Here is a 21,570-nt window from a genome sequence, read left to right on the forward strand (position 1 = left end):
AATATAATGAATACCCAAATGATGCTGATCAAAAATCTTAGACCACCAGCGTAATAATGTGAAATCTGACCGCTGCACAGTTGTTGCCCTGCAGAAGGCAAAGGTGGATGGCACAGTGGAGGAAAACTTTGGAGTAGTTGTCATTAAAGGCCAGCATCTTGAAGCTGAAACGGCTGGTTGTGGAGACACCATTCTGAAGCACTTTCACTGTGTTATCATCTGGATTAGGACACCTGCAAATATTTTGTAATATTTCAAAGTTAAATCGGTAAATGCTATTGAGAATTAACATGAGAATTTACAGACCAGAAAATTAAACATATGTCAAAAAAGGTGTGAACTTTACTTTTCCTTACTTATTAATGATGAGGTCCCAGCGGACAGCAAAGTTCTGGTCATTCACAGGAGTGACCCAACACGCATCTATGACTGTGGAAATCTGACGGCTGTCCACTCCCTTAACAATGACTTCCACATAGATCCTCTGGTCAACCACTATGTCCTCACTGCCATTGTAAGGATGGGAGAAGGCAGCATCCTGAAAGGGAATCATGCTGACCTGGTACATGCCCTGACCATCTGGCAGGGTCTTGTGCACTATGCTGTTGAAATATCCAATCACAGTTCATTACCAGTGGTTCACTGGTGTCACAGTGTGAATGTCGTTTATATATGTTATAATAATGATAGAATATTACCATTCATTAGTTCTTTCTTCATAATTACTTAATAATTAACTAATCAGGAATTTAGATTTACTCCTCATCACTTCACATTTAAGTAATAATGGTGTAGTTTTAGTATTTCAATATCACTATTAATGTAGTATTTTTAGTACATATATACTTCATGTAGTACAACTATATACTAATAATGACTAATATTTATTAGATTAAAAAGTTTTTAAACAGTGTCTTTTCTAACCCTGTAATGGGGAGCATGGTCAAAATGGTCAAAATGGTCCAGGGTCATAGAGCCAATATGGATAGAACGATGTACAGACATGACATAAACCAGAATAACCAACACAGCAGATAACACCAACAACACAGACACCAATACAGAGACCAATACAGAGACCAATACAAAGACCAGCCAAGACAAGGGGCAAAAACAGGGCTTATAAAACAGGGATAGCGAGGAACAGGTGAAAACAATCAGGGGCAGAGTCAACAAACAAGGGGGCTGAACCAAAACAAATGCACATGGAAGACCAAAGCAAAAAGCACATGGAGTGGGAGGAGCCAATCGTGACAAACCCTAATATGCAGAATGCTTAAAATGTTAGACCTCCAAATTATTTAGTATACAATAACAAGCAGCATTGATATTCTTGACCATTATTTATAGATAATTGTATCATTTGTTTTATATTAATTATGATCTTATGTCAAAATTATGTACTGCTATACACTAGATTATATTAGTCCATAAAATAACCTCAAAAAACTCTTACCGAAGGTCAGCTCATTTTACATGATCAACAGAATGTTTTGATGTACATCAACTGAAGACAATCACACAGTCACTCCATCACACAGTCCTATCAGACATTTCTCCTCTTTGGACCCCACTTATGGTTTGGCTATAGCATTGTGGGGGTTCAAACATATGACCTTCTGTTGGATTTAAGGCTTACACTGAAAGCCCTGTCATTATTTGTTCTTAAATATTTTCAATCATAATTACTTTTTTCTTGTTATTAGTTTCATCACTTCATAAAGGCATGTTGCTTACTGGATACTGTGTTGTTAAAAATTCAAGGCCCTTATTTTTATAAGTAGATCAACTAAAAAAGACAAACAGTAAGAAAATATTAAATGGTATATGTGTCATGATTGGCTCCTCCCACTCCTTCATGTGTTTTTTGTTTACTTTTGATCTTCCATGTGCATTTGTTTTGGTTCAGTCCAGCCCCCGTGTTGTCTGACTCAACCCCTGATTGTTACCACCCTTGCCTATGTTATATAAGCCCTGTGTTTACCCTGGTCTGTGCTGGTCTTTGTTGTTTGATATGTTAATTTGTAAGCCAGTTTTGACATGCTATTTGTATTTTGTCATGTCTTTTCCTTCTGCTCTTCGTATTGGTTGCTTGAACTTGGACTGTCTTGACCATGACCCTGGATTCGCCCTTAATAAAAGTCGCTTATCTCCACATATGCATCTGCCTCCTCGCTCCCCGGATGCACTTCCTCTGGAAGTTTGGATGCACTTTACCTGTTTGAGATATCCTAACCATAAAACAATGGATAGTTACCAAAATAACTTTAAAAGTTTTTTTCCTTAAGATGGCATGTATGTAACTCTGAAAACTATTTTTAAAAGTACTGAAGCACTCAATAACACATATAGTTACTCCAATTTCTGTGTTCAGAAATATTTAATACTGTTTAGTATGTTTCAACACTGTAGAAAACATGTATTGTTTTAATAAATATTAAATAAATAAATAAATGGTCACATGTGGTGCAGATGTCTACAGCACATCTCAACATCAATCCCAATATTGTGAGTTTACAGCCACCCACCCACCATAAAATATATGATATTAAATCTCTATCTTGATCAGAAATACATTAAGAACTTTCAAGTAATATAATAAAAATATATTTTGGAACATTAAATGATAGTCCTGTGACTGATAGTGTACCCTGCCTGGGATAGGGTCACCGGGACCTATCCGTGGAGCCAGGCCTGGGGGTAGTGTCCCCCGGCGACCGCCTGGTGGCCGGGCAGCCCACGTAACCCGGCCAGGCTCAGCGTGCAGAGGCAACATAGGGGGACCAGTGGAGAGGAGCAGTGCAGTGCTACACAGGCATTGGGAAATTGCAGGGGGATGATTGGCGGCCTAGGCCCTTGCGACAGATACTGGCTCTTGGCACGTGGAATGTAACCTCACTGGGGGGAAGGGGGAGGTTGTGCAGGAAGTTGAGAGGTACCAACTAGATATAGTTGGGCTCGCCTCCACCCACAGTGTCGGCTCTGGAACCAAACTCCTTGACAGGGGTTGCACAAGGTGAGAGGCGTCGGGCGGGAGTGAGGATCCTCACAAGTCCCTGGCTGGCAGCTGTGCAGTTGGAATTTGTCCCGGTGGAAAAGCGGGTTGCCTCAATGTGAATTAAAATTGCAGAGAAGAAAACTCTGACTGTTGTGTGTGCTTAAGCACCAAAGTAAATATAGTGTATATGGAGAATTACCTTTGGAGAGTCTAGATTTAGCAAATAGTGTTAAGAAAAAAAAAACAAATAATTTACAAACAGGTCAGTCTATTGAAGCAGAGTATTTGGCTTTCTTGGAGTGAGTGGGTGGCGTTCTGGAAAGGGTCCTGCCTACAGACTCCCTAGTCTCACTGGGGGACTAGAATGCTCATGTTGGCAATGACTGGGAGACCTGGAGAGGCGTGATTGGGAAAAACGGCCTGCCCGATCTAAACCTGAATGGTGAATTGTTATTGGACTTCTGTGCCAGGCATGGAACAATAACAAACCATAACAAACACCAAGTTCGAACACAAGGATGTTCATAAGTGTACATGGTACCAGAGCTCCTTGGGTCAAAGATCAATGATCGACTTTACATTTTATCTGACTTGGGACCGTATGTTCTGGTCACTAAAGAGGTAGATAGGTGCTGAGCTGTGCACACCAGTGGTGAGGGAGGCCGTCAAGCTGAATAAAGAGGCCTTTAGGGACTGGATGGCCCGAAGGACTCCCGACTAAGTAGAGAGTTACCAACAGGCGAAAAAGGTGACAGCTGCAATGGTGGCAGAAGCAAAATCCAGGGCTTGGGAGGAGTTTGACGAAGCCATGGAAAAAGACTTTCAGTCAGCTTCCAGGAGGTTCAGGACAACTGTCCAGTGACTCAGGAGTGGTCGGGGTGGCTGCGCCCAAGTTGTATTCGGCAAGAGTGGAGAAAGTAAGACTTCAAATGAGGATATTGTCGGTCGTTGGAAGGAGCACTTTGAAGAACTCCTTAATCCACAAGACATGCCTCCCTCACAGGAGTCAGGGCCGGAGGCCTCTGGCGTGTCAAGCTCCATTTCCCTGGTGGAGGTCACTGAAGTAGTTGGCAAGCTCTTCAGTGGCAAGGCACCAGGGGTGGATGAGAATCGTCCGGAGATGCTTAAGGCTCTGGATATTGTGGGACTGTTGTGGCTTACGTGCCTCTGCAATATTGCATGGACCTCAGGAACAGTACCCTTGGACTGGCAGCCTGGGGTGGTGGTCCTCATTTTTAAAAAAGAGGACTGGAGGGTGTGCCAACTATCGGGGTATCACACTGCTCAGCCTCCATGGGAAAGTCTTTGCCACAGTGCTGGAAAAGACCAATAGTTGAACCTCAGATTGAGGAAGAACAATACAGATTCTCTCCCAGCCGTGGAACAATGGACCAGCTTTTCACCCTGTCGTAGATTGTTGAGGGGGCATGGGAGTTTGCCAACCCAGTTTACATGTGTTTTGTAGATTTGGTGAAGGCTTACGACCGGGTTCCCTGAGATATCTTGTGGGAGGTTCTCCAGGAGTATGGGGTACCAGGGCTACTGCTCCAGGCCATTCAATCTCTGTACTCCCAGAGTGAGAGTTGTGTTCGTATACTCAGCATTAAGTCTGACGCTTTCAGTATTAGCGTTGGGCTCCGGCAGGGTTGTGCCCTGTCTCCACTCCTGTTCATGATATTCATGGACAGGGTGTCAAGGCATAGCCAAGGTCAGGACAGCAATATGTGTGGAGGCCGGAGGGTGGCGTCTCTGCTGTTTGCAAACGATGTTATTCTTTTGGCCGAATCACATGGTTGCCTCCAGCACTTACTGGAGCGGTTTGCAGCCAAGTGTGAAGCAGTTGGTATGCGGATCAGCACCTCCAAATCTGAGTCCATGGTCTTAGCCCAGAAAAGGATGGCATGCCCACTTCAGGTAAGGGGAAAGGACCTGCCCCAGATGGAGGAGTTTAAGAATCTCGGGGTATTGTTAACGAGTGATGGGAAAAGGGAAAATGAGATTGGCCGCAGGCTGGGACAGGTTGCAGAAGTAATGCGGTCACTGTACCGGACTATAGTGGTGAAGAAGGAGCTGAGCCATAAGGCAAAGCTCTCGGTTTACCAGTCGGCCTACATCCCAACCTATGGTCATGAGCTGTGGGTAATGACCGAAAGAATGAGATTGCGAATACAAGCGGCGGAAATGGGCTTTCTTCGCAGGGTGGCTGGCTACACTCTATTTGGTAGGGTGAGGAGCTTGGCCATCTGGAAGGAGCTCAGAGCAGAGCTGCTACTCCTCCGCATTGAGAGGAGCTAGCTGAGGTGGTTCGGGCATCTGATTGGGATGCCCCCTGGACGCCTCCCTGTGGGGGTGTACCAGGCACGGCCTACCAGGATAACACGCCGGGGTCGTCCTAGGACCCGCTGGAGGTATTACATCTCCGAGTTGGCCTGAGAGCGGCTTGAGGTCCCTGGAAATTAGCTGGAGGAAGTTGCACGGGACGGTCATCTGGGATTCTCTGCTCTCCCAACTGCTACCGCAACGCTATCTGGATTAAGTGGTCAATGATGACGATGATGATGATGATGATGATGATGATGATGAAATGATGGTCAATAAGCTTTTACTTCATAATGGACTAATTACACATTCACCACTCATTAATATATAAATATTACTTTGTTTAACACATAAGCAACGACTGTGTTTTACAAATTACTAATGTCTCTAGTCTAAATGTGTAAAGTGATGTCATGGTAGCCTGTTCCTCCTCTGTCAGCTCATATGTGGCCCTGCTTTATCATTAGTGTTTGTAATCGCACCTCTGCAGGGGGTTGAATTCCATGTCCATGGTGAGTGTCTGGCTGAGCTGATAAATGCAAGAAAAATGTAGTTCCAGTTGTTTCTTTCTGTTGATGGGCCCTCCTGCTGAGTCTGCTACCCCCTGGATAGAGTTCTCATACACAAAGTGGGTACCGTTGGCCTGTAAACAGTTATATTTGTGATAAATTTTTCTGGTCAAATAACATTACTGTGTAGTTATGTTTTTTATTCATCAAGGTTCATTCAAACAGTGTAACCCCCCCCCCCCTTTAATGTACAAACCCACTTCCACAAAACTTGGGACATTGTGCAGAATGTAAATAAAAAGAGAATGCAATGATTTACAAATCATTTAAACCCTATATTTATTTTAAATAGTATGAGGACTACATATTGAAAAGTACATGTCTATTTTTAATTTGATGCCAGCAACACAAGTTTGTGGAGGCAATAAAAGACTGGAAAATCTGTGAAATGCAAAACAAAAACAATTAACAAAAAAATAACACACCTGGTGATTCATTGGTAACAGGTTAGTGACATGATTGGGTATAAAAAGAGCATTCCAGTCTGAGCCTCTCAGAAGTTTAGAAGTAAAAATGGGGAGAGGTTCACCACTCTGCGTGGGGAAATAGTCCAACAATCCAGAAGAATAAGGTTTCTCAACATTAAACAGCAAAGAACTTTGATTTCTTTGGGATTTTATTAGGTATGGTACCCTTCCTGGATTGGAGCCTTGTTGTGGTGGAAGGGCTTGCATGGTCTAGGGATCTTCAGAGCTAAATTGTTGGGAGCAATATATCACTCACGACTGGCAGCTGCGCAGTTAGAGTTTGTCCCATTGGATGAAAGGGTTAAATTAAAATTAAAATTGCAGAGAGGAAAATTCTGGCTGTTGTCTGAACTTACACACCAAACAACAGGTCAAAGTATACAGCCTTCTTGGAGCTAAAGGGTGGGATTTTGGAACGGGTCCCGCCTACAGACTCCATAGTCTCACTGGGAGACTTCAGTGCTCACGTTGGCACTGGAGAGGTGTGATTGGAAAGATCTGCCTGCCCGATCTAAACCCGAATGGTGAATTGTTATTGGACTTCTGTGCCAGGCATGGATTGTCCATAATGAACACCAAGTTCGAACACAAGGATCTTCATAAATATACATGGTACCAGAGCTCTTTGGGTCAAAGGTCAATGATGACCTTTGTTGTTGGTTCATCTGATTTGGGACCATATGTTCTGGACACTTGGGTGAAGAAAGGTGCTGAGATATCAACTGATCACCATATGGTGGGGAGTTGGATCAGATGGCAGGAATGACTCCGAATGATTTCAACTCCCAGTTCCGGGAGAGCTTTTCCATGTCCCCGAGGAGTTAGGGGACATGGAGTCTGAAAGTCTGTTCAAAAACTCCATTGTGGAAGCTGCCAGGTGTAGCTATGGCCAAACATTTGTTAGTGCCTGTCGGGGCAGGACTCCTGACTTAGCAAAGAGGTACCGACAGGCAAAAAAGTTGGCAGCTGCAACGGTGGCAAAAGCAAAATCCAGGGCATGGGAGGAGCTTGGTGAAGCCCTGGAAAAAGACTTTCATTCGGCCTCAAGGAGGTTCTGGACAACTGGCCGTTGTGGTGGCCGCGCCCAAGCTGTGTTCGGCAAGAGTGGAGAAATTCTGGATTCAAATGAGGATATTGTTGGTGGAAGGAGCACTTTGAGTAACTCCTTAATCAGGGAGACATGCCTCCTTTGCAGGAGTCAGGGCCAGAGGCTTCTGGTGTGTCAAGTTCCATTTCGCTAGTGGAGGTCACTGAGGTTGTTGGCATGCTCCTCGGTGGCAAGGCACTGGGGTGGATGATATTTGTCAGAAGATGATTAAGGCTCTGGAATATTGTGGGGCTGTCATGGCTGACACACCTCTGCAATATTGCATGGATCTCAGGAACAGTACTCTTGTACTGGCAGACCGGGTTTTTAAAAAGGGGCATCGGACGGTGTGTGCCAATTATCAGGATATCACACTGCTCAGCCTCCCTGGGAAAGTCTATGCCAAAATGCTGGATAGGAGACTTTGACCGATAGTTGAACCTCAGATTGTGGAACAATGGGCCAGCTTTTCACCCTCTCACAGATTGTTGAGGAGGCATGGGAGTTTGCCAACCCAGTCTACATGTGTTTTGTGGACTTGTGGGAGGTCCTATGGGGATATGGGGTACTGGGGCTACTACTCCGGACCATTTAATCTCTGTGAGAGCTGTGTTCATATACTCAGCATTAAGTCAGACTCATTAAGTGTTAGCACTGGACCCCTCCAGGGTTGTGCCCTGTATCCACTCCTATTTGTGACATTCATGGACAGAATGTCAGAGCGTAGCCGGGGTCATTATGTGTAGAGGCCGGAGGGTGGTATCTCTGCTATTTGCAGATGATGTTGTTCTTTTGGCTGAATCACATGGATGCCTCCAGCACTCACTATAGCACTTTGCACCTGAGTGTGAAGTGGTTGGTCTGAGTCCATGGTCTTAGCCCATAAAAGGATGGCATGCCCACTCCAGGTAAGGGGAAAGGACTTACCCCAGGTGGAGGACTTTAAGTATCCTGGGGTCTTGTTCGTGAGTGATGGGAAGAGGGATTGTGAGATCGGCCACATCCTGGGACAGGGGGCAGCAGTAATGTGGTCACTGTAACAGACTATAGTGGTGAAGAAGGAGCTGATCCATAAGCCAAAGCTCTCAGTTTACTAGTCGGTCTACATCCCAACCCCCACCTATGTTCATGAGATGTAGGTAATGACGGAAAGAATGAGGTCGCGAATACAAGCGGCGGAAATGGGCTTTCTTCGTAGGGTGGCGGGCTACACTCTATTTGATAGGATGAGGAGCTCGGTCATCTGGGAGAAGCTCAGAGTGGAGCCGCTACTCCTCGGCATTGAGAGGAGCTAGCTGAGGTGGTTCGGGCATCTGATCTGGATGCCCCCTGGACGCCTCCCTGTGGGGGTGTCATGCTAGGACCCACTGGAGGGGTCGTCTAGGATTCTCTGCTCTCTCAATTGCTACCATGACCATATCTGGACTAAGTGATTAACAATGATGATGGTACATGATATTATTAAAAGACTCTTTGTATGTAAATCTTTATATGTCTCTTTTGTGGAATGTATTGCTGGTAACAAATTCAAAATGGGCAAATATTAAAAAAAAAAAAGCATTATAACATTTTTCAGTTTCAACATTTGATATGTTGTCATTGTAATATTTTATACGATGTTCTTAAAGTCTAACTAACTAATACATTTTACCAGGGGAGATATATATTTGTAGCTTTAAAGAATATAATGTTTTAAACAGAAGGCTACTGACAAGATAGTGAGTGTGGAGTCAAAACAACTTAAATGAATACAATTTCAATGAAATATGTTATTATCCCTAAACAATGGTACTGAAGATGCAACATTAAGTGTACCACGACGGTGACAGTTAAAAACCTTAATTTGTATATATTCTTTTATGACCTTTATTACATTTGTTTTTGGTGGTCTCTTTTTGCAAGTGTCAGCATAGAGTAACATGCTTGAGTAATAGACCATTCAGTATGGTTTCTAGTCAGTGTACCGTGAGATTTGTGCCACAGATGTGGTCATCGTTATCAAAGTGGAACACCAGTCTGCCATTTTGGAGAGTTCCATTGCAGCTGGGGTCACTCAGGTGCAAGATGTTAGCAGGGAAACCAGCTTCAAAGAGCTGACAGCGGGATAGAGACATGGTGCCAGAACTGCTCTCACATGTTTCTCTGGAGTCTGGGACAAAACAAGAGCACAAAAGGAATGAGGCTTGAGGAAATATTTTACAGAAAGTGCTTTGAGTGTCTATGCTTGTTAAAATTTGCTGGTACCATAAGACTCGTCTCCTGTTTGAGAATGACTTTCATTACAGAAGCAGCCATAGATGCCATCTCTCTCCCCACACCGCTCATGCTCGGTGCAGGTATGTTCTCTGCAGCGGTCCATCATCACTAATGAGAGATAAATAAACAGAGAAATTAAGTAACAATGCATCAGACAGACTTACCAAAGGGTTCAATTTTAGAGTCAAAGTACACAAACAGAATCAGACTAGTTAAAGAAAAACAGCTCAGAATGAACAATGAAAGGAGTCCTTAAATTCTGTTGGTTGACTGATATTTAGTCTGTACACTTGAAAAACTTTTTTCATTTACTTATTTTCAGTTTAAAAATCAACAAAAGATGTAATTAAAACCTTTTGCACACAGGTGTGTTCTTCAACTCTGCTTTTCAGCATACCTGGTTTAACTACATATTGTTTCAACTGAACTAATAATTTAACGAATGATTACATTTTCAATAAATTCACTGCCCTGTAAATGGGTTTTTTGTCTTAATTTGTTTAGTATTATGCATATTGCAGAACATAGCCGGACTGGAGATCAGGTGAACAGAGCAAGACTCAGTGGTTAGTAGGCAGGTGACTGCAAATGCAGGACTGTATATGAGCAACTTCAGCAAGAAAAACATAATACTAAAATTATATTTAAAAAAGCATTTATAGGGCAGGGAATTTATTTAAGATGTAATCATTCATAGGTAGTTAAATCAGGTGTGCTGAAAAGGCAGAGTTCAATAATACAACTTGTACAAAAGGTTTTAATTACACATTACATATTGTGTTGATATTTGTCATTTTATTTTTTGTATATTTTTGAATGGAAGTAAATTTCTCTAAAGCAAATTATTTAAAAAAGAAATAACTTTTTACTATGAATCTATGATAAGAATAGCATCAAGCGGTGTACTGTTCATTGGACAAGAGAAATTTGTTCATTTATTCTGTAGAAATGAAAACATTACAAAAAACATATTACACAATAACAAACAGAAATGAACAGTATCTTGTAAAGAAGGTGGATCATTATGATTATGATTGCTAGGGGAGAGTAGAGACACTGAAATGAAACCAAACTTCCTTCTGATCTTTATCCAGTTTTGCTTTTATAGGCAGATATTTCATTTCACTGTTGGGGGAACAATAAAGAGAAAAAATTCTCAAGAGCAGTTCCTGAAGGGAACATAGAAGGTGCCACTAAAAGTACTTTTGTATTAAATGTGCACAACAAAAACACCTGTCACTGCTTTATATACTGGAAAATGTATATACAAGTAAAAAAAGGATTGTTTTAGCATGTTCAAATGTTTTAAATTATGATATCAATATTTATAATAATACCAGTTATAGCAGTAAATAAACATGTTGTTTATCAGTCCAGAAGGCTATACATGCATATTTTTGTATGTTCAGCAATACCAAGAATGGCCTAAGATATACCATATATGGCTGTAATTTTCCTAATTGATGAGTATGGTGTGATATCATCTTACAGAATCTCTATTAAGAACCATCATGAAGATGGTGTTAGTGTGATTTTGCCTTATAATAATATTTTTATATGTATTTACATATTAATTAAATATGAGTTAGTGGTCTAATCTCTGAGTCTGCTAAAGTAGATATACAGGAACATAAAGCTCAAAATATGTATCATTCTAAAAATAAAGGAACTACTGCAATTAATGGCCCAACTAAATCAAACAGAAATGTTGATTTATGTAGTAGTTTTTTAAAACAGGATAAGGACATTTATGCAACCAAATGCAGGTCAACATAAATATGCATTATACTTTTTACATTTTCAATTATGAATTGTATCTGTATGATTAAAATAAAAAATAAATATTTAACTGTACATTAACTGCATGGTATTGTGTAATAATATGTATTGCACAGTAAAAATAATTCTAATTAAAATTTTATACAAAACTACATACAGCCATTTTACATGTGGTAAGAAAATTTACTACAGAATATAGCTATATAGGTTGAGTTCATCTTAAATTGTAGTAATATTACTGTTACTATCCACAAAAACATTGTAACAAACCAAACCACTTGAAAAACAGTGGAAAAAAGAGTTATGATGATAAATTGTTAATTGTGATCATGTAATTGTGGATATCCTGCCTCCATAGATTTGGATTCAAGTATGGTAGGCAGTGGACCAAACCACTCTGAGACGGAAACTTAAAAGCAAATGAGTCTGTATGTATAATTAGAACAAGCCCTTTCAGTGCATATTGTTACAACCCCAATTCCAATGAAGTTGGGATGTTGTGTAAAACATAATTCAATTGAATAAGTTTAAGTTTAAGTGATACTTTATTAATCCCACAAACAGGGAAATTCCACCTCCGCATTTAACCCATCTGTGAAGTGAAACACCACATACACACTAGTGAATAGACACACACAAGGGGGCAGTGAGCACACTTGCCCGGAGCGGTGGGCAGCCCTATCCACTGTGCCCGGGGAGCAATTGGGGTTTAGGTGTCTTGCTCAAGGACACCTCAGTCATGCGCTGTCAGCCCTGGGGATTGATCCGGCAACCTTCCAGTCACAGGACCAGTTCCCTAACTTCCAGCCCATGACTGCCCCCATTACACTACAAAGACAAGATATTTAATGTTCAAACGGATAAACTTTATTGTTTTATGCAAATATTCACTAATTTTGAATTTGATGCCTGCAACATGTTCCAAAGAAGCTGGGACAGAGGCATGTTTACCACTGTGTTACATCACCTTTCCTTTTAACAACACTCAATAAGCATTTGGGAACTAAGGACACTAATTGTTGAAGCTTTGTAGGTAGAATTCTTTCCCGGTCTTGCTTCATGTACAACTTCAGTTGTTCAACAGTCCGGGGTCTCCGTTGTTATATTTTGCGCTTCATAATGCACCACACATTTTCAATGGGAGACGGGTCTGGACTGCAGACAGGCCAGTCTAGTATCCACACTCTTTTACTACGAAGCCACACTGTTGTAACACGTGCAAAATATGGCTTGGCATTGTCTTGCTGAAATAAGCAGGGACGTCCCTGAAAAAGACATCGCTTGGATGGCAGCATATATTGCTCCAAAACCCATATGTACCTTTCAGCATTAATGGTGCCTTCACAGATGTGCAAGTTACTCATGCCATGGGTGCTAACACACCCCCATACCATCAAAGATGCTGGCTTTTGAACTTTGCACTGATAACAATCCAGACAGTCCTTTTCCTCTTTGGCCCGGAGGACACGACGTCCATGATTTCCAAAAATAATTTGAAATGTGGACTCGTCAGACCACAGGACACTTTTCCACTTTGCGTCAGTCCATCTCAGATGAGCTCGGGCCCAGAGAAGCCGGCGGCGTTTCTGCGTGTTGTTGATATATGGCTTTCGCTTTGCATGGCAGAGTTTTAACTTGCACTTGTAGATGGAGCGATGAACTGTGTTCACTGATAATGGTTTTCTGAAGTGTTCCTGAGCCCATGTGGTAATATCCGTTATAGAATGATGTCGGTTTTTAATGCAGTGCAGCCTGAGGGATCAAAGGTCACGGCATGCAGTGGTTCACAAAGTGGTGAACCTCGCCCCATCCTTGCTTGTAAACGACTGAGCCTTTCAGGGATGCTCCCTTTATACCCAATCATGACACTCACCTGTTTACAATTAACCTGTTCACCTGTGGAATGTTCCAAACAGGTGTTTTTTGAGCATTCCTCAATTTTCCCAGTCTTTTCCCAGTGAATATTTGCAAAAAACAATAAAGTTTATCCATTTGAAGGTTAAATATCTTGTCTTTGTAGTGTATTCAATTGAGTATAGGTTGAAATGGATTTTTATGTTTTACACAACGTCCCAACTTTATTGGAATTGGCGTTGTACATTGTTTAAAATGATATAGTATATAGTATGTTAACACCCGCGACCCTGTGGGAGAAGCGGTTTAGAAAATGGATGGATGGATGGATGGATGGATGGATGGATGGATAGTATATTAACAGTCATATATATCGAAGGGGAAAATTATCTGTTTTCCACAGGAAGGCAGGATCAGGACAACCCTGCCACCCTTGTAATTTCAGCATATAGTAAGGCATACTAGTCTACTTTTAAATACCCTGTGAGTGTCACTCATAAGACTGTAATAAACAGGACACAAGATTCATATAACTTTGGTCAGTACAATTTCATTTACTTTACTAAATATTGTATGTTTTATTGTAATTTCTGTTTATTGTATGTTGTAAAATATGTATTGTTTTATGTGTTATGAAGTCCCTATGTAGCCTTCAAATAAAGTGTTACCATAACTTACCTGTAGTGGTCATAGGATCTATAAATTCTGGGATCTCTGGGTCATCAACTGGAGTAATGCTATCGATATCTGTAATGAGACAAATTAATATTAATTTAAAATAAACAAGTTAAAAGAGAGAGAAAAACTATAATGAAATGCTCTGGGTTCCAGTAATCAAGTGTACCTGCACAGTAGGCTGATGAACAGATGGATGGACTCAAAAACTCATATACGTAGTAATTTCCTGGACAAGCTTTCACTTGAATGGGGTAAGACTTGAAATAGCAGCAGTCATTATTCCAGTTTCCACAGATTTTCCGAGTGACCACACCATCTTCCAGTCGTGGGTGAGAACCATTCAGCCAGAGAGGGACATCAGTGCCACACATGCCCTGACTAACACATGATTCTGGCATTCGGATATTACTTCCCTGATACAGAAGACGATACCAGCCATTCCAGTTCATGTCTGTGTCACACCACCAGCTGTTGCGTGTTTGGTTTATAGCTCTTCTAGGATCATCCAGCACATTGTAGTTGTAGCAGGGATCATAACTTGGGTGGGTGAGAGCAACTGTAATGGAAACCGTAATATTCTGTTTCTGTAGCAATAATGCTTAGACTACTTGTTCTAAACTCAAACCAAAACTATCCACAGTGTACAAGTTATGTAAAGATATTTTTTATGGTTAATTATGTTTAATTTTGTCTAATTTATAAGCAGATGAAAAGTACATAACAAAAGCAAAATAACTTTGTTACCTGTGCAGTATGTAGGCATTATGAGTGACACATCCGGCTTGACAAGTTTGTAGACATAGTAATGACCTGGACAAGCTTTTACTTGGATTGGGTTGGATGACCTATGGTAATTACACTGGTAGTTTTCATCAATTCTGGAGGCATGGATTTCTTGGGTGATGATGCCATCCTCTGGCTGTGGATGAGAGCCACCAAGCCAGAGTGAAGTGTAACCACCACATTGTACGTTGTTTACACAGCCCTCTAGAATCTGAGCATTTTCCCCATGAAAAAAGAGCCGATACCAGCCGCTCCACTCAACAGCAGTATCATCATGACCTCTATTGTATGAGTACCAGTAGATGTAGCTTATGTTTCTCCAGTCATCCTCAAGAATGGTGTATTCATAGCAGGGGTCAAAGTTGTTGGTTGGAGTGGTTGCTGTGGAAACAGTTTGTGCTTTAATTTCTCATCAATTAAATTAACATAATTTTGACAGTATCAACTTCACACATCACTTAAACTGAAAACAATAGTTATTTCTCCAGTGCCACACCAGCCCTTTTGCGGAAAAGATTGGACACCCCTGCTATGAAGGCTTAACCTTCTGCTGCAAAATGCTAATTGAGTAGTATGTTGCCGCCATCTGGAGGCTGTTGCATCAACTCAGGACTCTAGCTGGCAGCAACATACTATTCGAGTAGCATTGTTCACATCACCCCAGCCTACGTTTTTGAGGGCATTCTATTTAAGACCCACTTGTCTCACAATCATCTCTTCATAAAATGTGAGAATCATTATTATTTGTATATAATATATATATATATATACAAATAATATATATATAAAACCTTGTATCTCCAAATGGTAATGTTACAAAAGAAGTAAAAACACACTTTACTTTTAATGTAAGTCAATGGAACCAGACTTAAGTCATTTTGGGCCATTTCTTTTGGTCCATTCATCATGACATTTACACACAATGTAAAGGGTAACAGGCTCTGTAATTTTACTTGGGCTGCAACTTCATAGTTGAGTTGCTGTGGTTCCACTTTTCAATAATACCACTCACAGTTCATCATTTTTTTTTTTTTGCAAATTGATTTTTGCAAAATGACTTTTGCTGTGGTGGCCTCCTATAACAGTATCAATTTTGAATTCAGTGAACTCTTTAGACCCATTCTTTCACAGATGTTTGTGAAGGCAGACTGCAGACCTGTTGCAGTAGGACTGAATAAAACACATGGTGTCCCAATACTTTTTTCCAGTTTATATATAGTTTATATACCTTGAGTTAATAATCACACGGTTAAAAAGAAAGACAAGAGAAACATTAACCTATATGTGGTTCATAAAGAACAAAGTACTTTAGTTTCTTTTCAAAAAGACATTTTTTTAACACAAACACATTACTTGAATTACATTCTACATAGTATATTTAATGATGAGTAATATTACAGTGTTATATTGCAATTAGCAATAATTGTTATAGTGATGTGTGGTATAGTCATAATAGTCTGTATATCATTTTTTGGTAAGTGCTTACTAGTTAGCTTGAATTGAATGTTTTATAACAAATATTTTATGTCAACTGTGGTGCTCTAGTTGACAAATAAATGTGAGGACATGAGCTTCATGATGCTGTCAAAGACTTGGCAATAACATACATTCACTGTATTTATCTGCAGTTTTATCAGACAAATGAATGTGTCATGACAATACAAAGAATATTTGGTAATACTTTACTGTAGGGCACAGTTTAGAAGGCTAGATGACACCTACATAAGTGCTTCATGACAACTGACACAAACATTCATAAACATTTAGAAATACGTATTCCAAAAGGCATGAGCTGTCATGAAAACTACTTTGATGTCAACTGGACATAACAGCTATGTCAAAAGACATATTTTTCATGACATTAAAGTCTTTTTTAAGGGAAGCTCCAGTTCATCTGCACCTCCTGGTGAGCATAAGAAAATTCTTTTAGAAGTTCTTGTTTTACATCATCCATGCTCAATAATATAGTCCTGGTTTTACTTACACAGATAAGCATTTACTGTAGGTGGTTTTAGTTATCACTGGTTAGTTAAAGTCTGATTGCTATTGCCAATGCTAATGCTAGGAAGTTACGCCTTATGGTAAGCCTGAATACTCAGCAAATGCCCTTTTTCACTGTTAAAGTTTAGCTTGGAACAATTTCTTCCAGCATTTTTAAATAGACTTATGGAACTGGAGCTTTCAGCTTGTTTGGAGCTGCCTATCTAGCTAACAGTTAGCACACTTAGACCTTTACAGTTCAAGGAAAATCATACCTAATATTCCTTGGGGACATATAAGAAAGTTCTGGAACGCACCTTTTTGTTTTCTTACCACAATAAGGTACTTAGCATGTTATGCAGTACCAGGAACATCATCCAGTCTTGATCTGGGGGTCATAATACTGTTGTGTTGGCCCAGGGATTTTATTATTTTATGTTAGCCCAGGAGTAGTATATTTAAGAATGAAGGTTTTCCAAAGTCATAAGGCTGTAATTTTAGATATTCATGCATATGATTGTTGAATAGTATTTTCATCCTTTTTTTGCGGTGAAGACAATAGAAGGGGACATACAGTGCTGCAAACTGGCACTGAAGTCCTACAGAAGATGTGACTCCAGAGGGCCTTTGAAAAGCAAAATGTCAAAACAAACACACTTGTATGCACTGCTCCAATTATGGGGCTTTACATAGCATTTACATTAGATAAAATATTTTTGATTCAAATTGATGTCATTTAAATTGGTTGTTTAGGTTTTGTTCTGTCAAACTGAAAAAATCTTGTAGGAAATGTTAATTGCTGTTATGTGCTGTGTTTAAGTAGGATGTTTTGAACTTTTGAGTACTTTAGTATTGTTAATATGGTTGGTACAAAGCAAGTTTAATTCATATTTACTACAGTCAATTTGTAGTGCAGCCAAATAATATGCATGATAATCACAAAAAAAAACTTTGAAGGCATTATATTTTATTCAGTAAAAGTGCTTAATATAATTTTGTTTCCACATTTTGATTTATTGCCATTGCCATTTATTGCCAACAATAACAATTTTCTTACTAATTTACAAATGTTTGTTTATTGGGTAGGATATAAAACAGCACCTTATAAACTGTTAAATGAAGCACTTATAGTAAGGATAAGGTTATGAAAATATACTTTAGTGTCATTACAGTGTCATTGTACTTGAATAAGGATTATAAAATGTTATGAACTGTAAAATGGATCTCACTTTACTTAGGGGCCAGAGAAAATGTACATAGTAGTGTCAATACAGTGTCATAGTACTTGAATACGGATTCATAAAAATGATTTTACTTAATACCCACACTAGCAGATTCTTTTAATCAGCACAAAATGTGCAAAAAGTGCAAGCAAAAGCAAAGCAAACAGAGAACTACAGATTGAGACTACATATGTATATCTATATATCTATCTGTATCTAATATATATATATATATATATATATATATATATATATATATATATATATATAATTTCCTTAGTGATTAAATTGAAAAAAATAGGCAGAAAATCAAGAATGAATTAAAGAATTAAATTCTACAAACCTACTGCCTTATAATGGACCCCCCCTTTGCCTTCAAAACTGCCTTCATTTTTCGTGGCATACTTTCAACAAGGTGTTGGAAGATTTTAGTTGGATATTTGAGTTACTCTTGCCTTTTTATCATCTCGAACCGGTTCATCAGAACCCATTCTCCTCTGACCTCTCACATCAACAAGGCATTTTTGTCCACACAACTGACCACTCACTGGATAATTTCTCTTTTTCTGACTATTCTCTGTAAAGCCTAGAGATGGTTGTGTGTGAAAATCCCAGTAGATCAGCAGTTTCTGAAATACTCAGACCAGCCCGTCTGGCACCAACAACCAGGCCACGTTCAAAGTCGCTTAAATCACCTTTCTTCCCCCATTCTGATGCTCAGTCTGCACTTCAGCAAGTTGTCTTGACCACCTTTACATGCCTAAATGCATCGACTTGCAGCCATGTGAGTGGCTGATTAGCTATTTGTGTTAACAAGCAATTGAACAGTGGCCGGTGAGTGTATATATATATATATTTGCTAATTTTAGATTTTATTATTATAAAATTACTTAATAGTGTTACATCTCCCTACAAAACTTTAAGTCACTGGAATATTTACTGATTTAGCTATCTCATGTTAGTTCATAGGTTTCTTTTTTCTTATTTTAAGAAACTTTAAATATAGTTTTCTCATGATATAAGTACTTACTTTTAGTGTTGTTAAATTCTGCATCAGTAGCTGTGGTTGTTTGAACAGTAGTCGGAGTTATAGTGCTCACATCTGAAAAGAGGACATTTAAAAATAAAAATTGTAAACGAGTTTGTGCAATAAAAAAAGAAATCACAAAAAATGTACAATCACCTGTACAGTAGCCTGTGCTGTAAGGTGGATTGACTAGGTCATAGACATAATAGTTTCCTGGGCATGCTTTAACACGAATTGGGTTGAGGCGCAAGGAACAGCAGCCACTTCCTGCATTTCCACAGGCCTCACGAATAACCACTCCATCCTCTATCTCAGGATGAGGACCATTGAGCCACAGAGTGATATAAGCACCACATCTGTATGTAGGAATGCAGCTCTCTGACAAACGGATGTTCATCCCTTTATAGAACAGCCGGTACCAGCCGTTCCAATTGAAGTCTCTGTTAAAAAGCCAGAATCCGGTCTCATTATTGGCTCTCCATGGTTGATCCAGTGAGACATAGTTGTAGCAGGGGTCAGCAACGTTGTCAAATGCAACTGTAATGTAAACAACAAGTCTTGTTATAATTAAAAAAAAAATATCTACATGTAAGTTTCCATGTGTCTGAATTATATTATTGTTTAAAGGAAGTTTGATTTGTGTATTAATTTTAAAACATAGAAAGACTTACACTGAAAGATTTCACATTTAAACATTTGTTTAAAACAAAACATTAATGATTTTGTTAAGGCTAAATTGTTTTATTATGGGATCAATAATTCCTGACATCACCCACTCAAATTAGAGGAAGAAAAAATATTAGAAATATATTTTATAAAGATAGTTTATTAATAGAGAAATATAGTGGGGGAAAATTTCAAAACACCTGTACAGTATGAGGGCATCGGAATGGACAGTTCTGGTCTAACAAGTTTGTAGACATAGTAATGTCCTGGGCAGGCTTTCACTTGGATTGGTTTGGATCTGTGTGTATAACTGCACTGGTTATTGTAGTAGTAGTAGTAGTAGTAGTAGTAGTAGTTGTTGTAATAGTTGTTGGTTCCATAGATTTCTCGGGTGACGATGCCGTCTTCTAATTGTGGATGAGATCCATTGAGCCAGAACTGAGTGTATCCACCACATGTAGTGAAGCTCGTGCACCATTCAGAGATCTGAGCACTTTTGCCCTGCAGATACAGCCGATACCAACCGCTCCATTCAACAAGAGTGTCATCATGACCTCCTTTACTGGTAGTGAGTGCATTTCTCCAGTCTTCATCAATAACAATGTACTTATTGCAGGGATCAAAGCCATTGCTGGTTGGTGTAGCTGTTATGGAAACAGAAACATAACTCCAAATTTCAATAAGGAACTTTTAATATTAAAGGTCAACATCTCACACAAATGTCACTGTTGGAACAAAAGCTTTACAATGGTAAATAACTAGTATTTAATGCATATATGTGTGCTACTTCTGGTACATACTTTGCAGATACGTATAATGTCATATTACAGAGCATTTACCCAGTAAAAATACCAATCAATAGGAAATGAATAACTGTACTGAAAAAGAGTATTTACTTTATTTACTCCTTATTGAAGCAGTTTAATAGTATTTGCTATTACTTTTTACCTTTATAAGCTGAAATATACTACTTTATATATATATATATATATATATATATATATATATAATACAAATATTTTATTATACTGTATCTTTTCATGGAACAATACTATAGAAATGAAACTTGCACATAAGTAGTCAATGTACAGCTTGTATAGCAGTATAGCTTTACTGTCCTCTGAAAATAACTCAACACACAGCCATTAATGTCTAAATAGCTGGCAACAGAAGTGACTACACCTCACAGTGAACATGTCCAAATTATGCCTAATTGTGTCATTGTCCCTCCCTGGTGTCATGTGACTCAGAGTTACAAGGTTCCAGGTGTGAATGGAGTGCAGGGCTGTTAAATTTGGTGCTTTGGGTACAAGGTCATACAACAGGCCTCGCCAGGGTCAAACAAAGACGCCCACATGTTCAGCGTCATATCCAGAAGTTGGCTTCAAAAAACAGATGCATGAGTGCTGCCAGCATTGCTGGAGAGGTTGAAGAAGAGGGAAGTCAACCTGTAAGTGCTCAGACCATACGCCGCACAATGCATCAACTCGGTCTGCATGGCCAGCATCCTGAAAGGAAGCCTGTTCTGAAGCTGATGCACAAGAAAGCCCGCAAACAGTTTGCTGAAGACAAGCAGTCCAAGAACATGGATTACTGGAATCATGTCCTGTGTTCTGACAAGACCAAGATAAACTTGTTTTGCTCAGATGGTGTCCAGCATGTGTGGTGGCACCCTGGTGAGGAGTACCAAGACAACAGTCTCTTGCCTACAGTCAAGCATGGTGTTGTAAGCATCATGGTCTGGAGCTGCATGAGTGCTGCCGGCACTGGGGAGCTGCGGTTCATTGAGGGGAATATGAATTCCAACATGTACTGTGACATTCTGAAGCAGAGCATGATCCCCTCCCTTTGGAAACTGCATGGCAGTTTTCTCACACAATAACA

At 39.7% G+C, this 21,570-nt stretch overlaps 1 protein-coding gene across 1 annotated transcript in view; it reads right to left on the reverse strand.

The window, feature by feature from the left end:
* Positions 1 to 352: 352 nt before the first annotated feature.
* LOC108411313 overlaps positions 353 to 21,570 on the reverse strand; it is a 30,159-nt gene continuing 8,941 nt past the window's right edge. The window contains exons 8-17 of the mRNA XM_037541631.1: positions 19,887 to 20,330; positions 19,177 to 19,557; positions 19,024 to 19,095; positions 14,752 to 15,171; positions 14,174 to 14,563; positions 14,008 to 14,076; positions 9,685 to 9,804; positions 9,405 to 9,589; positions 5,800 to 5,960; positions 353 to 602 (exon numbers count right to left, since the gene is read on the reverse strand). Coding sequence (XP_037397528.1) covers positions 353 to 602; positions 5,800 to 5,960; positions 9,405 to 9,589; positions 9,685 to 9,804; positions 14,008 to 14,076; positions 14,174 to 14,563; positions 14,752 to 15,171; positions 19,024 to 19,095; positions 19,177 to 19,557; positions 19,887 to 20,330 — 2,492 coding nt within the window. The remainder of the gene's footprint in view (positions 603 to 5,799; positions 5,961 to 9,404; positions 9,590 to 9,684; positions 9,805 to 14,007; positions 14,077 to 14,173; positions 14,564 to 14,751; positions 15,172 to 19,023; positions 19,096 to 19,176; positions 19,558 to 19,886; positions 20,331 to 21,570) is intronic.

This window comes from Pygocentrus nattereri, chromosome 1 (assembly GCF_015220715.1).
Source record: "Pygocentrus nattereri isolate fPygNat1 chromosome 1, fPygNat1.pri, whole genome shotgun sequence".
Classification (NCBI taxonomy): domain Eukaryota; kingdom Metazoa; phylum Chordata; class Actinopteri; order Characiformes; family Serrasalmidae; genus Pygocentrus; species Pygocentrus nattereri.